We start from the raw sequence: 23,360 nt of genomic DNA on the forward strand, positions 1-23,360 counted from the left end.
ATTGGCAAAGGTCATGATGCAGAAGGTTAAAAAACTCTGGACTAGGGGGATCTTGAGAAATCCTTTCAGTTCTGATCCCTATGACATAAGTTTATCTTAGCCAATAGATGAAATTCCCCCCCCCTCCTATTTTCCACCAAGTGTCACTAGCCATTCCACATTCCATTATACATTCTTAAAGTTCTACCATGATGAGGAACAGTAGAGTATCTCTGCAGGGAGATCCTGGGCTCAAATCTGCCTCCACTATGGCCCAGGTAGGAAAGGAACCCAATTCTTTGGAGAGGTATTAAAATAAAATGAAAAGAGGAATCCTGGGTTCAGGTTCCTAATCGGACTAATTAGTTGTGCAATCTTGGTGAAACAAGATCACATATTGTATCTGTTCCTCAGTTCCCTCAGCTGCAAAAATGATACAGGCACAATATATATATTCTAGAAAATTACACAAATATTACATACAATGTTATATATCTATGTGTATGTACATATGTATGTATATATATATATATAAAACTTTCCAAATTAGTTCAATATAATTATAATTGGTTATGATAATGACTCCTGTACTGTTCTAATCCATTCTGTCATATTTAGGAAAACATGATGATGGATTCTTAGACTTCTTCAAGGAAGAATAAGCTCTGACAGATCCTTATAAGATGAGGTTTGTAACTATACCAAGGTACAATTTTTCCGTGTTTATTATCATTGATGAACTAGCCTCATTAGTTTTAATAGGTTCATCTTTAGTAATATGACTACTAGTCAATTATTACTTATAAAAGGAAGGAACTATGTCTGTTTCATCAAAGTGATAACCTTTGTAGGCCCTTTGAGATTTGAAGAATTTATATAAAATATTTTTAAAATATATTAAGAAGATTCTTGTAAGAATTTTCATATTTGTTAGTTGTTACATCTCACACAAGTTCAAATACTGCTATATCCTTCACTTTTCTTTCCTCTTTTCTTTGTCTCTGCCTATCTCTCTCCCCTCTGACTCCTTTCTGTCTTCTCTCCTCTCTTAATCCACATATATACATGAATACATATATGAGGAAATAATGTTCCTTGTTATAAGTATGTTCTCACTTTAGAAAGTTGTGGCAAGAGGTCTTGACCCACAGAGGTTCCAGAATTCCCAGTTGACCCAACTGTTTTTTTCCCCACTTTTATCAGTCTGTCAAGCTGTATAAAGATATTCTCTCTCTCTCTCTCTCTCTCTCTCTCTCTCTCTCTCTCTCTCTCTCTCTCTCTCTCTCTCTCTCTCTCTCTCTCTCTCTCTCCCTCCACTCCACCCCACTCCACCCCACTCCCCCACTCTCTGAATACAGACCAGTAAGAGAGAAGTAGAAAGAAGAGAATCTTTTTTTCTTATAGTTTATTTAGACAACTTTGGAGGTTTTTGAAGGCAAGAACTAAGGGAAAATAGAAAAAGGGCACATTTTATGAGGTACATTGTTTTGATACAAACTTAACTAAGCTTGAAGCCGAGTTTGTTTAGATCCATACATAAGGACAACCCTATTCTTTGCATCTCTTTTAGGGAAAAATTCTGCATTTCAGCCTTTGTTTTCTTCTTTCTGCTGTATCATTAATTTTCTCTGAAGCAAAATCACAACCCAATTAAAGTTTATTTCATTATTCTTCACTATTGTCAAAATGTCACAGTATCTCAGAGTTGGAAGAGATCTCAGAGGTCATTTTGTTGTTTGTCATTTTTCACTTTTGTCCAACTTTATGATCCCATTTGGGTTTTCCTGGTAGACACTGGAGTGACTTGTCATTTTCTTCTCTGGTTCATTTTTTTAGAGTTGCTGAGGAAAACAGCGTTAAGTGACTTGCCCACAGTCACATTAAGTACAAACAAGCTGAACCCACAATAAATTAGGCATAACCAATAACAGAGGAGAGTCACTAAAATTAAGGTTTCCTTCAGAAGGTTGCATTTTAGCTTGGATTTTAAGAAAGTCAGGATAGCTAGAAGAGATATTGAGGAAGGAGAGACTTGGGGGGAAAGTCAGTGAAAAAGCCCAGAGTTGGGAGATGGCTTTCAAAGATACCTGCTTTGAATACTATTTTTTCATTCTGCGTACTGCTCCCTGAAACTATCTCTGTTACTTTTTGGCTGGTTGTTTCCAGGCATCTTTAGCACAAGTAGTGAAAGTGATAGAAACACCATACTGGGTATGTACACTTAAAGTAAACATGCCCTAAATGTTTACTGAAACTGAAATGGAGGATGGTCTTGACAGTCCTAAAGTTCATTTACATTCAACAAAGAGAAAGGTAGGATAAAAAGTAACATGGCTTAGAAAAAAGAAAAGACTAAAAAAAGAAAAAAGAAAAGAAATTAGGAAAATAAAAGCTGAAAAAGTAGCAACCTGGAAATAGGAAAGATAGGTACTAAAGCAACATCATGATTGTCAGCAACTCATAAACAATTATCTAATACATAAATTAAGTAATTAAGTTACAGACAGGATTGGCTCTCTACCTAGAAGCAGGAAAGGTATAAACAGAGCCATTTGATAAAATTTGAAAGGTTGCACCTGCTCTATTAATTCTCTCCCTCCAGGTTTCCAGTAACGTCATTGCCCCTTCCTGTTTAGTTCCAAATTTCCTCCATTATTCTCATTATTTTAGGTCTGACCAGAAAAATAAACATATCAACTATTTCATATTCCATAAATGTCAAAATCTGAAAACTCCAAAATAGAGCCCATAATCATTTAAAAAAATACCCAACTCTTACCAATTTCTCTATTTCTCTCAAGGTCACCATTAACCCTTCTAGTCTCCCAGATGTGCAACTTTAGTAACTCTTTAATCTCCCACATGCCATATAACAGTCACAGTGAAAACTGCATATGGACACAGTCATAATGATAAACCAAATCATGTTACTTCTACCTCTACAGGATCTCATAATCTAAGAGCATCTTTCAACTCACACAATCACTATCCTTTTTCAGGACTTCTGCATTACCTCTTGCCTTGACTATTTTAAGATATTCCAATCCTCATTGATCCTCAATTTTTTTGTATCACATATTAATGACCTCCACACATCTATCAGACTCTACCTTGGAACACAGAAGTGCAATGTTTCTGTTGTTATATAAATTGTTCTAGTGATGCTCACATCACTGTAATATCAATTGATTTGTCTTCCCACGCTTCTTTGAAATCATCCCATTTTTGGTTTCTTATGGCACAATAATATTTCATTATATTCATATACTATCATTAGTTCAGCCATGGCAGAAATAATGGATTCTTTGTTAGCTCAAGCTAAACAAACAATTTTGAAAGACTTAAAGTACTTATCAGTATAAAATCATCCTTGATTACAGAGAACTAATGTAGAATGCTGTCCACCTCTTAATAGATAATAGGCTAAATTTGTAGAATGAGAAACACATTTTTGGACATAGTCGATATTGAACCTTGTTTTTGTCAAGTATATACACATGTTACAAAACTTTTTTTTCTTTCTTTCCAGTGGGTAGAAGAGGAAATATATGCTTATTAATTGAACAAATAATTAAAAACCCAGAACAAACAAAAACTAACAATGTACACCTTATTCTACATCAAAAAATCCAATACTGAAAGCTGAATTATATCAATCTTGATATTATTGCTATAAATAAAGTCAGAGGAAATAATGAAATTGTATATGAATAGAATTGTTCCCAGTTTTTCCTCACTAATGCAAAGAAACTGGTTAGAGTAGAATTTATAATATAATCAAAAGCAACAAGAAATATTATTTAATGGGATTGTTGGTCTTTATGTATTGTAGTACATATGAAAATTATTTTCTTTTTTCTCTTTATTTATTTATTTTCATTCATATGCACATGTGTATTTTTAAGTTGCAAAATTTCCCTCCACCCACCCTTCCCACCTTCTTCCCCTCAGCCTGGAACAGTCAATTTAGCATTGTGCATACATATTTTTAAACATGTTTATAGGTTAGTTATTTTTGTTATAAGGAATTAGAATTAAGGGAAAGAGATACATAAGAAGTGATTTTCATAAAGTGTTAATCAGATTCTTTTTTTTTTTGGTGTGTATGTTTTGTTTTGTTTTATTTTTCTTCCTCTGGATGGTGATAACATAGTGCATAGTCAGTCTAATACAGTCATCCTAGCTTTATGAGCTGTTGAGAAAAGCTGCTTTCATCATTTGCTCATCATACAATGCTGTACTTTGTTCTCTTGGTTCTACTCCCTTTGCTCAGCATCAGATCCCATAAGTCACTTCATATTTCTCTAGAGCTCAGCCATTTATGGTTTCTTATAGAACAACAATATTCCATAGTATTCATGTACCATAAATTGTTTAGACATTCCTCAATTGATGGGCATCCCCTCAATTTCCAATTCTTTGCCACTACAAAAAAGAGCTGCTATGAATATTTTGGAACATGTAGGGCTTTCCCCCCTTTTTTAATAATTCCTTCTGGATATAGACCTAGAATTAGAATCCCTGTATCAAAGGGTATGAACAGTTTTATTGCTCTTTGGGCATAGTTCCATATTGCTCTCCAAAAAGGTTGAATCTGTTCATAACTCCACCAACAATCCATCAATGTCCCAATCTTCCCACAACCGCTCCAACATTGATCATTTTCCCTTTTTTTCCTCATCTTAGTCAATCTGATAGGTATGAGGTGGTAACTCATTGATGTTTTAATTTGCATTTCTCTAATCAATAATGATTTTGAGCGTTTTTTTCATATGATTATATACAGCTTTAATTTCTTTTGAAAATTGTCTGTTCATATCCTTTGACCATTTATCAATTGAGGAATGACTTGTGAATTTATAAATTTAATGCAATTCTCTATATATTTTAGAAATGAGATATTTATCAGAATTCCTAGATGTGAAGATTGTTGCCCAGTTTTCTGTTGTCCTAATTTTAGCATCATTGATTTTATTTGTGCAAAAACTTTCGAATTTCATATAGTCAAAATCATTCATTTTGCAGTTTATAATGTGCCCTAATTCTTGTTTGACATAAATTTATCCTCATTTCCATAGAACTGATAGATAATTTCTTGGTATATTAATTTATCTATGGTATCATTCTTTATGTCTAAATCCTATACTCATTATGACCTTATTTTGGTATAGGTTGTGAGATGTGGATCTGTGTCTAGTTTTTGCCATGCTATTTTCTAGTTTTCCCAACAATTTTTATCAAATAATGAGTTCTTATCCCAGAAGCTGATATCTTTGGGTTTGTCAAATAGGAGATTGCTGTAGTCATTTACTGCAATTTCTTTTAACCTTTCCTAATCCACTGATTCATTACTCTATTTTTTAACCAGTACCAGACAGTTTTGATGTCTTCTGCTTTATAGTATAGTTTTAGATCTAGTAGAGCTAGGCCACCTTCCTTTAGATTTATTTTCATCAGTTCCCTTGCTAGTCTTGCCCTTTTGTTGCTCCAGATGAATTTTGTTACTTTTTTTTTAGCTTAGTAAAGTAGTTATTTGGTAGTTTGATTGGTATAGTACTAAATAAGTAATTTAATGTGGATATAATTGTCATTTTCATTATATTAGCTTGACCTAAGCATGAACATTTGACATTTTTCCAATTATTTAGATCTGATTTTATTTGGGCGAGAAGTGCTTTATAATTGTGTTCAGACAGTTTCTGGGTTGTCTTGGGAGTTAGATTCCCAAGTATTTAGTGTTATCTATAGTTATTTTAAATGGAATTTCTCTATCTCTTGCTCTTGGACTTTGTTGTTAATATATAGAAAATGTTGTTGATTTATGTGAGTTTATTTTATATCCTGCTACTTTGCTGAATTTGTTGTTTCAAGGAGTTTGAAAATTATTTTCAAAAAGTGCCCACAGAAGATGAAGTCATAGACTAATTCTTCAAAAACAAAAAACAACAGAAAACCTTAACACTACCTTCTAAAGAAAATCAACATACACTGACTTTTTTTTGACATCAGTACAAAAACCGAAAATGTTGAAGTGGAAAGAAATAAATGGGAAAGTACAATTCCAGAAGAAAGAATGAAAGAGGCCTAAAATTCTTGGAATAGATAGATTACCTCATACCTCTATATTAGGAACATTTCCATCAACAACAACAAAAACATTCTCTTCAATAACAAAAAATAATTCCAGGTACCAGGAACTGTTAGATTTCTTGAGGCTTCAAAGCTCTAAGTTTCAATAAGTTTTGCTAACTGGGTGGGGATGTGGGCAAGTTGCCTGAAGATAGGTGACTTATCCCAGGTTTGAATTAGAGTAAGTAAGAGTAAAAGATTAATTCCTTTAAGGATTCTAGACTGGGTAAAATAGGGAACATCAACCTCAAGGAAAAAAAAGAAAGAAAGAAAAATAGTAGAAATAGATATGGTAAGCACTAAAGTATCTAGGGAAAATATAGATTATGCTTTTTTAAAAAGTCAGAAAAGACATGTGATTAATGAGTTGTCCTTTAGTCTTCTGTTTGTTTATAGTAAGACAATCTTTATACCAGAATAGGAATCTGAATTAGAAAATTTAAAAAAGAATAAGAAAAATATAAAAAGATTTGAGCTACAATTTAAACAAAATAAGCCTGAGCTATAAAAAAAATTGAAAAAAAATAGGAGATTGAGATTAGAAATGACATTAACATTGACTAAGTTAATTTTATCTAGCAATTAATTTAACTAATATTAATGAATTACAGAAAAGGAAAGTATGAAATCCCAGAAAATAAGTTAGAAAACATCTGATACACTTGTCAAATCAAGAGAAATGGCTACTAAAGGTCAAATTGGGTTAGAATATAAACCACTTTGTAAATTCTTTTGCATACATTGGTTATGATGGTATTCAGGGCTCTCTAAGAGATTGTATACTGGAAAAAAATATTCATGAGGTGACTTTTGTGTTATTCAGGTAAAAGACATATTGAGTTCCCAATAAAATCATAAGCAATAAGCTTGACTATATTTTAACAACCAGAACATAAGTTATCAATTTTGAAGTCATTTCTGCATCAGTTTTTAGACTATAATTTGTAATAATACCTTTTGAGATGCCTTCCTATATTTCTTGTTTATAATCCATCTTCCATTTCCTACTTTGAATGCACTTGGGATGAATTTGCTTAGTTAGATAATAGGCTATGGTTTTTTTAAATTGGTTTACATTCCACTTCTTTTCACTGCTTTATGAGATGATACTGCTGATAGTTGAATATCATCTTTGCTTTTTCATAAGATTTTACAAGTGGGTTTATATTCTAACCTACTGTTGCTTTTGGCATATCTCTCTTGCTTAAGTAAGATGTTTGTAGCTAAAGCATTTTGGGGAAGTTTTTGTCCTCTTTGTTGTAGATTAATAGTTATATAGATACACACGTTTATATCTATTGTTACTATGTAATAATAAACATATAGGGTGTCCAAAAATATTAGTGGAGTTTCAACTCTCTCTCTCTCTCTTGCTGTTTGCATGTATGCATTATGCATACAAAAATGTATTCTGTGCCTGTACATATGTGTGCATTTGTGCATATGCAATTTTTCTCTATATATAAGGCATTAAGTATTAAATAGCAATTTATTTTGAAGAATCTTACAAAATTGTTAGATTGCTGATTTTTCCCACAAAATTTCAACAAATACTGATGTTTTGCTAAAAGTTAACCAAGTGAGCCTTAATTTTTTTTTCTGGACATGATAAAACCGATGTAGCAACTAAGTAATTACAAAGAAGCATTCAGGGGCAGCTAGGTGGCACAGTGGATAGAACACCAGCCCTGGAGTCAGGAGGACCTGACTTCAAATCTGAACTCAGACACTTAATAATTGCTGTGCTGTGTGACCTTGGGCAAGTCACTTAACCGAATGCCTTAAATAATTTTTTTTAAAAAAGAAGCTGCATTCATTGAAACAAAGGAGATAAAACAATAAGGAACTGATGATGTTTTTGGATTGAAAAGAGTAGGATAAAAGAAAAGAGATTAAAAAAAAGATAGCCAATAGAGGAAAAAGGGGGGGGGGGACACTAAGCAAGGAATAGAAGAACTGAGAGAACCACTTTACATATGAACATTTTAAGCATTTCAAAATTTTTTTAACTGTGAAGAAAGGTAAGTTTGAATAAGGATTTACTGTATTTTAGAGACTCTCTTAAAAAAATCCCAACAGATTGTTTTAACTAGAAGTTAGGAAACTTGGGAAAAGACATGTTAACAATGTTTCACATTAACAGCTTAAATCACAATTCCAATATCCTGAACAGAGCTGTAAAAATGTCAAAAATAAAACTAGTACTCTTTGATCTCTGAGATTCCCTACCAACTCTCAGATTCTTAAGTTTACTTTTAACACCAACATGAAACTACTGCCAAAATTAATGAAAATTGAAGGAAATGTTCTTCTATTTATCAGTTTAAGCAGAATATGTGTCTGACAGTATGCCAATAACCATCAGTAGAGGTATTCTTTTGCCTATTTTGCCATCCCAAACACAGAGAAAAGCATTATTTCTGACTGGAGTGATACTATAATCTAAAAGTTTTAATGAAATAAATCAGCATTATATTTACCATTTATTATTTTATACTCTTTGATTTTCATCATACATTTCACTGTCTTCCCCAATAAACAAAGTCAATGTGATATAACAGAATGATGGGCTGAGCCTAAGTGGTTCTGGATTCAAATTCTGGATTTTCTAATTATTTGTTACTTGCTTAAGAAGAATCACTTTAATTTTAAAGCTTTAGTCTATTTATGAATAAAATGAGATAGTTATAAAGTCCTTTACCAACTTTAAAATAATACGTAAATAAAAACTAGTATTACTGCTGTTGTTGCGTTATCGCTACTACTGCTACTACTACTACTACTACTACTACTACTACTACTACTACTACTACTACTACTACTGCTACTATTCCCAATCTCATTGTATTACACCAAAAAGTATGCACCACATTTTCAGTTCTCTGTACAAGTGTAATGCATTACTATTATTAGCATATAAAAGGGTAAATAGAAAACTTACCAAGGTGATAAAGAATAGAGCAAGAAATAAAACTTTAATATCTCATATATAACCACCTAAAAACTCATGTCATGATGTAAGCATTGGGCTTATATGACTTTGGAAACTTAACTATCCTCAGTATGATGTGGTTCCTTGAGGGAAGAAAAGCATGTAACTCACAGACTAATATCCCCACCAACTATTCACTCTCTAAGACTATTCTATTCAAGTAATATATATATATATACATATATATATATATGTATATGTGCAATAGCAAAATAATTTAATTAAAACATAAAAATGTAAATAATATCAAAGAAATATTTGAAACAGAACAGTGCAACCAAACAGAAATAGAAAAAGTAAAACAGTATTGGAGTGAAATGAGTTTGAAGTAATCATGTGAATTGACTGTGTCTTTGATAACATCTGAAAGTTTTGTGAGGAAAGTTGAAAAGGTACACACTGAAATAAGTAGAATGGCCTTGGATTGAAGATGAGAATTCTTTTTTTTCTTTTTTTTTAGGTTTTTGCAAGGCAAAGAGGGTTAAGTGGCTTGCCCAAGGCCACACAGCTAGGTAATTATTAAGTGTCTGAGACCGTATTTGAACCCAGGTACTCCTGACTCCAGGGCTGGTGCTTTATCCACTATGCCACCTAGCCCCTTGAAGATGAGAATTCTTGATTAAAGCTTTATTACTAATAGGCTTAATAATCTCCCTCATATCTTAAATTATAATGAAAGTAAATGAAAAAAATATAACCAAATATGAATCTATATACTTTATAGACAATATTTAAGCCTATATTTAGTATATAAAGTATCATCAATTTCTAATAACACAATGACTATGGGTAAGTCATTTCCCTAGTCTTCTGTTGAACTTTTTCTTATAGTATTCTTGCTATGAAGGTAGCATTGCATTTACAAATTATCATTCTTGGAGTGGCCAGATCTCTGGAGAACAGTAAGATGTATGATGAAAATAAAAAATATAACTGATCTTGGAGCTATAAATCTACACCTGTTGTCACCATACTGTCAAACTGTGATCAAGTCACTTTATCACTCTAGGCCTAAGATTCCTTGTCTGTTCAAACCAATTCAATAAGCACTTACAAATCATAGACTATGCATTGTATTAAGTAATAATGTTATATTTAATAAAAATAAAAGTTCATGCCTTCAAGGGAGCTTACAGTTTAATCAAAGAAGACAGCATATAACAGGAAGCAGGAAAGTGGCAGCACCTCTCTTGTTCCATAGAATTGAACCTAAGCAGAGCAGCTGATGCAGAGTGGAATAGCCACAAAGTTGAGTTTCTATCCTCTAAAAAGAAAGGGCTTGGGAAGATTTAGTATTCTACCTCCTATCCCCAGCCTTTCAATCAAAGGGGAGAGGAGGCTAAGGGAAGTGGTATTAATTGAAGCAAGAATAAGCAGCAAGGTGATGAGATTAAAGAAAATGAGCTTAACCTGGGAGAGGCCACCCAGTCCTTGGAGAATAGAGTAGGCAGAATAGAGAGGATCTCAATCTTAAATTCTAAGTTACCAATTCCTTCTTGCAAAAACTGATCAGAATCTGTTGAAATCCCTTTTAAGAGCTGATCATCTTATATAGATATTGAATGATAAAAAAAAAACACAAACAATGAACATAGTAAGAGTTGATGAACCAGGAAAACAAAGTTGAAGAGGGAAGAGCTGAAAAATAAAATCAAAAAAGAACAGAGAGAGGGAGAGAGAATATGTAACTCCAATACCTAATTTTGAAAATTGTCAGTGAGAATTCATGACTAGGTAAAAATATTTGAGGGGGTCATTTTTCTTCTAAGTTGTTAGAAAGGCTCTCACTTTGAGTGGGTTACTGTTAATAGAATCTATGATAAATCTTTTAAGGAGTCAGAAAAAAGCAAAAGGAATCTGTCAACTGACAACAAATGATCTTTGGTCTAATTTTGCATCTGTAGGTCTGAATTCTGTAACCTTTGATTTATCAAGATAAAATGAATTATGGTTTCTGAGAGGATTCATTCTAAATCAAATCCAGAATCTGAGGCCCTGGAGGGATAATTCACAAAAAGACAAGGATTTTGATCTTAAGTGGTTAATGTAACCCTATACAAAGAAAAAGTGCTGGTTATTTAATAATATTGTAAAATAGTATTTTGTATTAATGTTACACTTTAATTTGTTTACTAAAAGTTCAATCATAGCATATTTGAGTTCCTTTTCTCTCATGCGATCCCTCAACCAAATTTGCAAATTTACTTTCACCCTGGCCATGAGGAAGGTCAGACCTAAAATCCTGCCTCAAGAGGGCTGCACATAATCAACCTCACTAAAAACAATTTGATTAATACTAAATGTGTCCTGCTTCCAAATCTGTTATGTTAATGAAGTTACAAACTGCACATCTGCATGAGTAGAGGCTCTGACAAAGTCCATACTCTAATATAACTTGCAAATGGTCCTTTCTGGTTAGATCCTCAATGAGAGCGCCCCAGATGAAAGGACTGATTTTCTTCATAGCAGTAGGTACTGATAGCCACTGTCCATATTTATAACAATCTTCAAAATACCTAATGACATAGGAGGTAATTCCTCTTATTCTTGTCTAATTCAAAAACACCAGATTCCCAAGCTGTACTTTGTTCATGCTAATTTCAGTTTGAAATGTGTAGTTTAGAATTATGCAAGGTTTTGTAGTGACAAAGTACTTTGCATATATTATCTTAGTTGATCAGATCTCCACAGTCCTCCCAGAATGTAGAGACTATAAATAACCATTATCCCAACTCTGGAGATGAGGAAATTAAAGCTCAGGGAGACCTAAAGTCCTGGTCAAAGTCAACAAATGATAAGTAGTAGAGCCTGAGCTCAAATCTGAAGTTTTTTTTGACTCTTGATACAATGGTTAGAGCAGTAGACCTGGAATCAGAAAGATCAGAGTTTCAATTTGATCTCAAACACTGATAAGCTACATTACTCTGGGCAAGTCTATAATAGCAACTAACTTTTAGGGTTATTGACAGATTCAAATGAAATAATATTTGTAAATGTCTTAGCATGTTGCATGGTACACTTAAATAAACATTTTCCTTCTTTCCTATTTACATTCACCTATATTGCTTCCCTAGTGTAGGTTTGATTTCATGGCCAATTTGACTTCTTGCACTAAAATATAAAATCCTAAGATTTGACAGAAAGATGGTGCTCCTTCTGTTACAAATTTGAATTCCTTTCATAAACTTTTGCCAAAGAAAAAAAATTGGAACAATTGACTATTCCATCTGATCTCAGAATAATTTTGTGGCTCAAACCAATTGCTATGACCTCTTTTCATAGCACTCTGGGTCATTAATTTCTTTTAATATTTTATGTGTTTTCATAATTCCATTTTGATACTTAAATATTTTAATACCTAAGCAAAAATGACTAAGTTCTAAGAATTAAATGCCAAATTGAGCTAATATGTAAATATAACAATGGCAAGTGTCCCCACTCGACAAATCACAACCTTTCTGCCAAGTGACAGATTGATAGACACTAACATTTACTGCTTAATGTTTTATGGACCTCTGTTTGGTGATAAGTAGAATCCAAACATTTGAATCATCTGACTATCAAAGTCAGCCTCAATTGAGCAGATTGGCATCCACTGATTTATGTGCAGCTTCTTACAACAACAGAATTATGTTCATGTCAAGCCTAAGATACCAATATTATTTATAGTGTATCTCTTGTCCTAAATGCACTTTGACAATGAGATAAAGAGTCACTAGACTGTTTTTCTGTCAAATTATTTTAATTCACAAGGCTATTACGTTTCAAATTTGAAATGAAATCTTATACTGGCCTTTTAGCCAAGGGCTCTATAAATTCCAATCCAATTCACTCATAAGTTATAGCAAATGGGCACATGGGCACATAATAAGGGACAAGATTTTCTAAATAGCCTTACATGTATTAAAACAAACTTTCCTCTGTAGACTGGCAGGTATGAGTGATGTATATATATATACATATATATATATAATTTATATATTTATAATTTTTAATTTGTCAGAGAAAGTTTACATAAATTGTTATTTACTGAATATATAAACAAGTCATAGGAAAAGGGTAAAATCTTGGCTCCTTTGAAAAAAGAAATTTTCAAGGCTTTAATTATTTAATACAATAAGCATTAAAGCTGTCTTACTAGCATTATGTTCATTAGATTCAAGAATTATCTAAGTTAATTAGCAGTTAGAAAATTATTTTCCCATGAGGAATTTTACTTCACCTAAAGTTTTAGATGCTGGATGATTTTAAGATCCTAAAATAATTTTAAGATTCACATGCAATGTATTAACTAAATGTACTCTTTTAATTTCTTGTTGGATCACTGCTGGTTAAATGAATTTTATATGTTTTTTTAACTACAAATATAATGCATTAAAATATTCAATTTAGGAAGACTGAGTTCTTCAGCACATTTTTTTTACACTTAGATTTGAAGCAAGAGGTACTATGTTGAATCTTCATTTCTGTACTAGCTTTTTAATTTACCCCTGCAGAGTTTCCTCTTTCACCCCAGTTACCTTGAATATGTGGCAAGCCAACTCAAAATATTGGCAGGATCTATAATCATCTAACATTTCCAGAGTAAACTGTTAGGCATTCTGAGGAAATCTGGCTGCTCAGTCATAGATTATACAAGTGACTAATTCTAGTCTAGAAGCTTTCTCAGAGCTATCAGAATACAAGAATACTCAGTTTGAGAATCTCATTCCTACCTTCCAAGAGAAAAGAATCAAACCATGAAAATGAAAGAGGAATATGCAGTTGGTCCCTCGTTTGGGGACAAGTATGGTCTTAGGGCAAATAGGAAATGGATAAAGAAAGATAATACAAGGTAACAGATCTACCCTGAATGGCTAGCCTTTTTATTTGGACTATCAAGGGAAGAAGTAGATAACCATAAATATTCAATGGATTTCAAATTCTGATTTATTTAAGCACCTCTCACATGATTCCCATCTATTTTCTTTCCCTGATCATACTTTTTTCCCCCCTATTTATGCCTAAATTCAGCCTTGTCAAGCATATTTTAGCCTCACATGCTCAATTTAGTTCAATTTTTTGCATACAAAGCCAACCCTGATTTTTTTCCAAAGGTTCCCATTATGTATAATAGAATACCAAATTCATTATATCTCAGCTAAAATGCTTGTCTTGTATGACAAAGTTGTAATTTACTTTTGTTTATGAGTACTTAGAACCATCTTAGAATTAATCCCTTGCTTGAACTTCAACAGAGGAAAAAGGGGCATGAATCTCCAATTATTTGTGACCACTTTCCCATGAAACATGAGGAACCATTAACTAGGATAATGTATAGACTATTTCCATTGATGAATTAAGTTGAAGAATGCAATGCTAATTTAATGGAATCATTCAAGATACATATCATATTCTGAAGGGTGGGTTTAGCATATGCACCATCAGGGCAATTTCTGTTGATAATTTCTTGAAAGATGATGTTTAGGCTTTTTTTTATTATCCCGTCTTAGAAATTTTAAAATTCTCTTTTTTTGAGTTTATTTTTCAGGTCAATTGTCCAATGAGATGGTTTACATTGTCTTCTATTTTTTTATTCTTTTGGTTTTGTTTATAGTTTCTTGATATCTCACAGAGTTATTAGCTTTCACTTGCTCAATTCTATTTTTAAGGAATTATTTTCATCAGTGAGCTTTTATATCTCCTTTTCCATTTGGCCAATTCTGCTTTCTAAGGCATTCTTCTCATTATTAAATTTTTTGTAGCTCTTTTGCTATTTGGCCTATTCTGTTTTTAAGGTGTTTTCTTCACTAACTTTTTTGCCTCCTTTATCAAGATGTTGATTCTTTTTATGTGTGATTTTCTTACATCATTGTCATTTCTTTCCCATTTTTTCCCTCTATTTCTCTTACTTGAATTTAAAAATGCTTTAGGAGTTCTATTACCTAAGACCAAGTCATATTTTTTATTTGAGTCTTCCAATGAAGAGTTATGATTTTGGTGCCTTTTTCTTCTAAGTGCATGTTTGTTCTCTCCTCTCACCATAGTAACTTTCTATGGACTGAATTTTTTTCTTTTTTTTTAATCTTTTCTCAGACTCTTTGTTGACTCCAGAGTGCAGGGCACATTATCTCAAGTTTCTGAGATTTTGTGTAGCTATTTTCAGGGATTCTTGTAACATCCTGTAAATTTTCAGTTCTTCCAAATTGGCATGATCTAAGAATGGGTCTGTATTCTGATCTGTGATGATCCACAAACATTTTTTTTTTGCCCTGGAATTATGATGAGGGTCTCTGTTTCCCCTGGAACACCAAGTCCTGATATATTACTATTCTTCCTCACCCTGGGACTGCCACCCAGGACTGCAACCCAAATTTGATGGGCAAAGTAACCAGAATCCTGTCCATAGTGTCAGCAAAGGGACCCTTGTAATCTTCTTACCAGCTGTTCTACCTTTTACCATCTGTGGGTTGATAGCTCTGGAAGCAGCCTCAATTGCTACTAATTCAGTCACTCCCAAGATCTGCTCCTGATTTTCTGGACCCTGATCTGCCCTGATTCAGAATTGTACTGAACTGCACTCTATTCCCCTCTTTTCCTCCCAATCCCAATGCAACAGACCTTTCCTGATGACCTTCTAAGTTGTTTTGGGATGGAAAATAGTTTCATCCTATCCTACCACTATAGAATTTGTTTTGGGGCACTATTTAAAGGGATTTCAGAAGAATTTGGTGGAGAGTTCCAGAAAGTTCCTTCCTTTTTTCCACCTTGGCTCCACCCCTCCACCTCAAAACTTTTCAATCCTATTTGAGGGTATTGCTGAATCCAAAGTTACTTCTAAATACCTATGGTCACTACCCACAGATATTTTAAGGTAAAATTATATGCCACAGAAGGAAAGGAGAAAGACTGAACCAACACTCAGCAAATATTCTTTGAGTTAAACATACTAGCAACCAAAGAGGTCCCTATACAGAACTGAAGGTGCTGCTATCATTCACTAAATTACTTTATTTGTGATAAGGAAGAACTATCATCAGGAAAGCATTACATTTATAGGCTAACACTTCTACATTTCTGCAGATATATACAGAAAGACAGGCAACAATACAAATGGTCTTGCCTATATTAGAAGCAAACTTAGATGATTAAATATTTAAGTGTATTGTCATATGTAGGAGATTCAGAATGGGGGAAGTATATGGAAGCCTTAATACAGTTAAAAAGTATTCATTAAGTAATTGTTATATATAAGGCATTGTATCTGAAACTAAATATTAAAGATATTCAATACCAACCATGAACCCTAATGGGTGTGAATGTATTATGTAGAAGCCAAAGCATAAGGGCTTACTGCAATCATTCTAAGGCATCCCAACACCACCTTCAGTAAATTAAGGAAAAGCTCAATAAAAACTGGAGAGCTTTTCTGCTATAAAAATATTTATAATAAGAAGAATTTATCTCTGACCTAATTTTTTTTACAAATGGGGTTAAGTGGCTTGCCCAAGGCCACACAGCTAGGTAATTATTAAGTGCCTGAGACTGCATTTGAACCCAGGTACTCCTGACCCCAGGGCCAGTGCTTTATCCACTACGCCACTACGCCACTACACCACTACACCACCCCTCTCTGACCTAATTTTCCCTGCCTATTATCCTTTTTGCAAAAATGGGCAAGCTTTCCAAAACTGAAGATCACCAGCTAAGAATTTTTTGGTTTTCTAGGGAATTAAAATATGAAATACAAAGAAAGAATTATCACACCCCACAACAGCATTCTAAGGTAATGTAGAAGAGTGGCATTGAAAATCATGCTACATTCTCAAGAAGGTGTAATATTTGAAATAAGAACATCTCTGAAAAAGAGATAAGGAACTTGCCTCCAAGAGCTGATGGTGCCAGTTCAGGTCGAGAAACTTGTCCAACAGGTAATGGAGGAGGTATTGCTGGACTTTGTCCTAGGCATAAAATGACAAGAATTAACTTGTATAGAAAAGAAATTAAAACATTTTAGTATTCACTAATAAAATAGATTTTCTTCAACATGCATAATTCATCCATCTAAGTGTAAATTCATATTGTTATGTAATATGAAAACTCTTGTTAGGTCTGATCTTTAAGTGAATACATTCACAGAATGAGATATCTTCCAAACCATTTCTAATATATTATTTTTAAGGATGCACACAATATTGAATATATCTACCAGACTTCATTAATGTAAAATCCACATGCTATCAAATAAAACCATCTATTTTCAAACATTTATTTTAAATTATGCAGGCTTAACTCAAAAGAACTGAGAATAATGAATATTGAAATACTCATCAATTTTTCCTCGGTTCACTTAGAAACTCAAAAGATGATATTGTGATAAAGTGAGGTTAACATTCTTTTATGGAACAGCAACATTTTCTTCTATGATAAATAAGTGCTTTGTAGTTAAGTAAATAATAAACTAAATAGAAAATAAATTTAATATGTAGTCCTATTTCTATTGAACATTGAAATGCTACCCTAAGTCTGTGGGCTTTTTATGAACTGTGTAAAAAACTCACAATCATTCATGAATGCTTTCTTATCAGAAATGACTTTCTTAATTAACCAATACTAACTGCTCCATGAACTGTAAACATTAAATAATGCAGGATTCTCTCTGAAATGCCCACATTTTCTATCATTACTTTTCAGTCCATAACCTCTGACTATATATTTCTTCCAAAATCTGATGTAGGCCTATGCTCCTTTGAACATCTCTGTGACAACCAGATATTAGTAAAATGTCAGCTTTTCTGATTACTTACTTGTGATTCTCCCATTTTAGAACTCTTTAGAATTAGCTGAATCCTGTGGCTTTGTTGTTTAGAAAGGAGAACATTCTAATTTGCATGTGCACTCTTCTAGAGCTATGAAAAGAAACCGCCTGCATGCCTAAGGATTTCTGAACAGAGCAAGCACTACATTTATAACAGGTTTTCTTCCAATCATTACATTCCCACAGGTTGTTTCTTGGGGTTATTCTAATATCCATAAACCATAAAATATTGCTTCTGGATACTAGTGAGCACACTCCAAGGAAATGCTAAATAAAATTTTTATGTTTCTTAAAAAGTTTTTTGTCCTTGAAACAAAGATTCAGATAATAGCGAAAGAGAAAAAAAGTGGAAAAAATATAAAAAATGAGTTTTGTTTTAGAAGTGAAATTTGTTATTCTTTTTTACTAGAAAACCAGAAATTTGATTTAAAAAATTGTGTCAGCTCTCAGAGGCAAAACTCACTGGGAGATTGGGAATCCAATAGAGCATTCTTCAAAACAAAAAAATTCTCAAAAGAAAAATTAGGAAGGGCAGAACAGGGAAATGTAATTTCCCCCCCAAGTCTCAATGATGTGATTGAAGTTTTATGGGGGGAAACTCCTCTTTTTTTTATTTTAAACATTTTTTCCTATAATACTCCCAAAAAGCAATGAACTTAATCACTAGAATGACACAAAATCTTCAGTAAAATAAGCTCAAGAGATGAAGATTGTCTTCACCTGATTCTCTTGCAGCCTTTGAAGTGCTGTCTGTTTTGATAGAAGTTCATCTAACTTGCTATTACTACCAAAGGTCCCCATGGGCTTTGGCATCTGCCCTTCTACTTTCCCTAATTAATATGGAGTCTTTTCATCTTTTTATCTTTAACCTGGCTCCCTAGGTTAAAAAGTGAGTTTCTTGCAAGCAAGAGCCATCTCAATGTTTCTATTTTTATTTCCAGTCCTTATCATAGGAATTTGCATATATAGCAAATAGTTAATAAATATTTTTCCATTCCTTAATTTGTAACCCCGATACATCCTGTGCCTAGATGACAACATGGGGCCCTCTGAAGATCTTTATATGAAAGTGAGATTTGCCAGTCAGGGTAAATATAATAAAAATATTGCTTTTTCATAAAAGGGTAATATTATTAGCATTAATAGGATTTGGGGAGGATTCATTAAAATGATTGCTTCATACAAATAAAGCATTCTTTTTTAGGTGGTTTTTTTTTTAGGTTTTTTTGCAAGGCAATGGGGTTAAGTGGCTTACCCAAGGCTACACAGCTAGGTAATTATTGAGTGTCTGAGGCTGGATTTGAACTCAGGCACTCCTGACCCCAGGGCTGGTGCTCTATCCACTGTCCCACCTAGCCACCCCCAAATAAAGCATTCTTTGCAAGGATGTTTAAATATTTTAGATGCATTCATTTTATTTTTTTAATTTTTAAAATTTTTGTTTTGTTTTAGCAAGGCAATAGGGTTAAGTGATTTGCCCAAGGTCACACAGGTAATTATGGTCTGAGGCAGAATTTGAACTCAAGTCCTCCTGACTCCAGGACCAGTGTGCCACCAAGCTGCCCCTAGATGCATTCATTTTTAACAGAATTATTTATTTGTTTATCAATTGCTTATATATCCATTGCAACACAAGTCTCCTAAAGATTACTTCTAGGCAACTCTGAGGTAATGAAATGACTTCTGAATACTCTATAACTCAGATTTCTTATCTAATTTGATATATTTCTCTAAATAGATACTTATGAGTAAGAATCAACTTTAAAAAATTATAAGTGAAATTCCTTCAGTACGGAGAATATTGATGAATTTTAGATTGCAGTCAAAATAGTATGCATTACTTGGCATACAGGATTGGTTAATATTTCAGGCAACTAAAACAGCTCTGTCAATGTGTCTAAATGTTTAAAATTTTAATTATTTGTGTTGAACTTTTTTTAATAAAAATCTTCTACATACTTTCATTCCTACTTAAGTTGACACTGAAAATATTTTTATATTTTCGTTTTGCCTTAAACTTTTGCAAATAAATTATTGAACAACAAGTCTCTAGGTCTCTACCAACATCTCCCTCTATTACCTCATCATGATATGGAGTTAGCTGCTCTTTCACAAATGTTATACTTGGATGAGAACACACTCAAGTGATGAATTTTCTTTTATCTAAGATTCAGTCAATTCATCACTAGAAAGTTGAAATATTTTTCTGGTTACATTCAGATACAAGAAGTGTATCTTCTCTTCAAAGAAGGTAGGAGCTATGAACTATAATGGTATAGTTTACATCTCCAGCAACACTGAAATCATAATTCTTTTATGGTCCTGAATGATAACATAAGCTAATGGGGTATATAAAGTTATTATCTACTATACTGAATGGTTCCAATCACTGTGCTTTTCTCAGAATCTGCTGTTATTTATTCACAATCTGTTGGCACATGCAACCAAGCCATAAGTAGAAAATCCACAGAAGTTACCCACAGAAATTCAGAATTGTAAGTAACCTCATCTGATATAAGGCTACTCTATACTTAATCAAAAATTCCTAACAAGTGGACAACTTAGTTTTATTTTCAAGGAAAGTATAGGACTTCTATCTGAAATACCTATGCTAATAATATCTTGGGATTAATCTTCATTCTAGTAGGAAACACATTAAGAAATTTATCAATATGAGTTTTTTCTTTGCTACAAGGGCCTCATAAGGTTTTAATAGTTTTTTTATGATTATTTTGCCCTTCCTTTATACCAGAAATCTTATTATATATCATAGGATTTCAATAAGGGATTTTCAAGCCTTTGACTGAAAACATCCAATAAAGGGAAACTCACCCCCTACCAATGCAATCCATTTAGTATTTGGATAGCTTTAATTGTTAGAGGAGAGAGAGATAGGGTATGTGGATATCAGTGTGTGTATGCTTTCCCTAATATTAGGCTTAGATTTAAGTCTTTGCTCCCTACCATTACTCCTGGTTCATCATTTGAAATCAAATTAAAGAAGCCTAATATTTTTGAATACTTGAAGATAGCTATTGTGCTCTTTTTCACCCTCACTACTATTCTTTTCTCTAGGATAATTAACCCCCATTCTTTCAACCAATGCTCCTCAATTTATTAACGTCCCTTTTAAAATATAGTGTTCAGGACTGAAAGTAATGCTTTAGATATGGTCTGGTCAAGGCACTGTGCAATGGGATTATATCTTATTCTTGGAAATAAGGTGTCTAAATGCAGTTCAAAAATCACATTAGTAGATCTAGTCATATCAAGTTTTATTTCTTTATTTTACAGATGAAAAACTAAGGACCAAATACTTGGTCCAAATCAGCCGTCTAATAGACTTGTCCAGGCTTACTTAGTCAGGTACTGAGCTTTTATTGATTGACTGGTGGCCAGTGATAGTGCACTAATCTTCCTTTTTATCTTTGTCAAAGCAGCTCTAAAGAAAGTTCTAAAGATTAGACTGATATTATATTACTTTTTTTTATCCTATTGCTGTGATACTCATTGTTAATGAATTGTCAAGTCTTTTTTTTATGCTCTCAGAAAAGTTTAAAGCAAATGGGTCATTTCATTTAAATTGACTACATGACCTGAGTATGAGGGCATTTAAGGCACCAAAAGCTTCATCTCCTCAGATCAAAGAGCATCCTCTAGGCCAATATGTTACTCCTGACAAGATTTCCTTTGCTTCCTGATAAAAAAGCTTCCCTAATATTTCTATCCGTTATTATATATCTGCCTATTCACTTTGAAGAAAAAGCAAGAGATAGTAGACAAATAAATATTTCATAAGTTCTTTTGATAAAATATGTTAAAGGTGCTTTCACTAAGTGTCTTCTCCCTGCCCTCCCCCTTCTACTCTTCCAATTTATGAAGAAATCATTTTCTATGAGCAAACTGACTGAGAAAATGTGAGATTCATTTAAGAGCAAAATACTATCTCATTGATTCTGAGCCTATGTTTATGACAGAAATGAGTAATGCCACTGAAGTAGTGAAATTATCATGACATACAAAATCTCATTGTGTTAAGGTTTGTGATCATTGTTTTAAGAGAAGGAAAATAAGACCCAGAGGTTTAAGTGACTGACTAGAGCAGGTTTTGGTAGAATTAGAGTTAGAACCCAACCCTTCTCACTCCTGGTGAAGTATTCAGGAATATATTTAAAATATCAGAAAAATAGGAGTAATTTTACCATTCATTTTCATAGAATATCATGATAGAGCAATTAATTAACTTTAAGATACCTTATATGTGAATTGATTACAAACATGTAATTGGACCTTAATAAATCTTACTTGTAAATTTTTCTTGAAATTTAATAAATTTCACATATTTTAATATATCACATGAAACCTTGTTTAATATTGCTTAAAGTTATATTGTGCTAGTATCTGCACAAAACTGAGAGACCAGGTCTTAATTCAAAGTGCTTATGAAATATAAATTATGAAACTGATCCATCTTCCAAGAAAGATAAGATTTAAACTTTCCCACAAACATGGTTCCAAAAGTGCCAGAGGTGATATTCTCAAAACTGCCAGAGGTGAATTTAGAGTTTGAAATTCTGGTTATATATACACCAAATTTCTGTATTTGCTTGTTAACCTTCCAAGGCTTTTCTCACCTGTAAAATAAGGGGTTTGCAATATATATATATATATATATATATATATATATATATATATATATATATATATATATTTAGATTTTTGCAAAGCAAATGGGGGGTTAAGTGGCTTACCCAAGGTCATAGTCATACAGCTAGGTAATTATTATTAAGTGTCTGAGGGCAGATTTGAACTCAGGTCCTCCTGATTCCAGGGCCAGTGCTCTAGCCACTGTACCACCTCGTCGCCCCTCAGTTGTCACTTCTAGTTTTAAATCAGAAAAGTTTTAACTGTCACACTCCTCTCCCACTCCCAAAGTCCTATGGTAACTAATAGTTTTTAATTCAGTAATTAGTATATTATCAAAATGAGAGGTAACAACTATGGATAGCTATAACACTAAAAATAGGAATGAATATCAAAGCTAATAAATGTAGAAAGAGAAGGGATAAAAGAGGATAAAAGATAAACTATCACATTCAGAAGGAAATACATATGTCATCTACATTTGTATCACATAGGAAAATTTCTAATTTCACATTAGATAGAGCACAGTGAAGTTGGAGAAAGAATCTTGCTGAATATGTGACTGGCTAGGGTTATTTCTGAAATTCTGGAAACTAAAAAGGTTGGTTCATGCTAAATTAACCTAAGAGATGGAGCTTGCAAACTCAATGAAGCTTTAGTCAAGATTTTATAAAAACATTTAGGACATTAAAAAAGGATCGATTTATGGCCTGAATTTGTGATTGATGGTAAGTCATGATCATAGTTAAACATTTTTAATACCCTAAGCCTTTGGAAGCTTATGAAATACTTCCCACCCACAGAAACTCTGATGAAGCT

The 23,360-nt window shown here is 33.0% G+C and overlaps 1 protein-coding gene across 1 annotated transcript in view; it reads right to left on the reverse strand.

Annotated features, from left to right (window-relative positions):
• LOC141489371 (uncharacterized) overlaps window positions 1-23,360 on the reverse strand; it is a 794,154-nt gene that overhangs the window by 698,447 nt on the left and 72,347 nt on the right. Inside the window, exon 6 of the mRNA XM_074190035.1 lies at window positions 16,963-17,040. Coding sequence (XP_074046136.1) covers window positions 16,963-17,040 — 78 coding nt within the window. The remainder of the gene's footprint in view (window positions 1-16,962; window positions 17,041-23,360) is intronic.

This window comes from Macrotis lagotis, chromosome 5 (genome assembly GCF_037893015.1).
Source record: "Macrotis lagotis isolate mMagLag1 chromosome 5, bilby.v1.9.chrom.fasta, whole genome shotgun sequence".
NCBI lineage: Eukaryota > Metazoa > Chordata > Mammalia > Peramelemorphia > Peramelidae > Macrotis > Macrotis lagotis.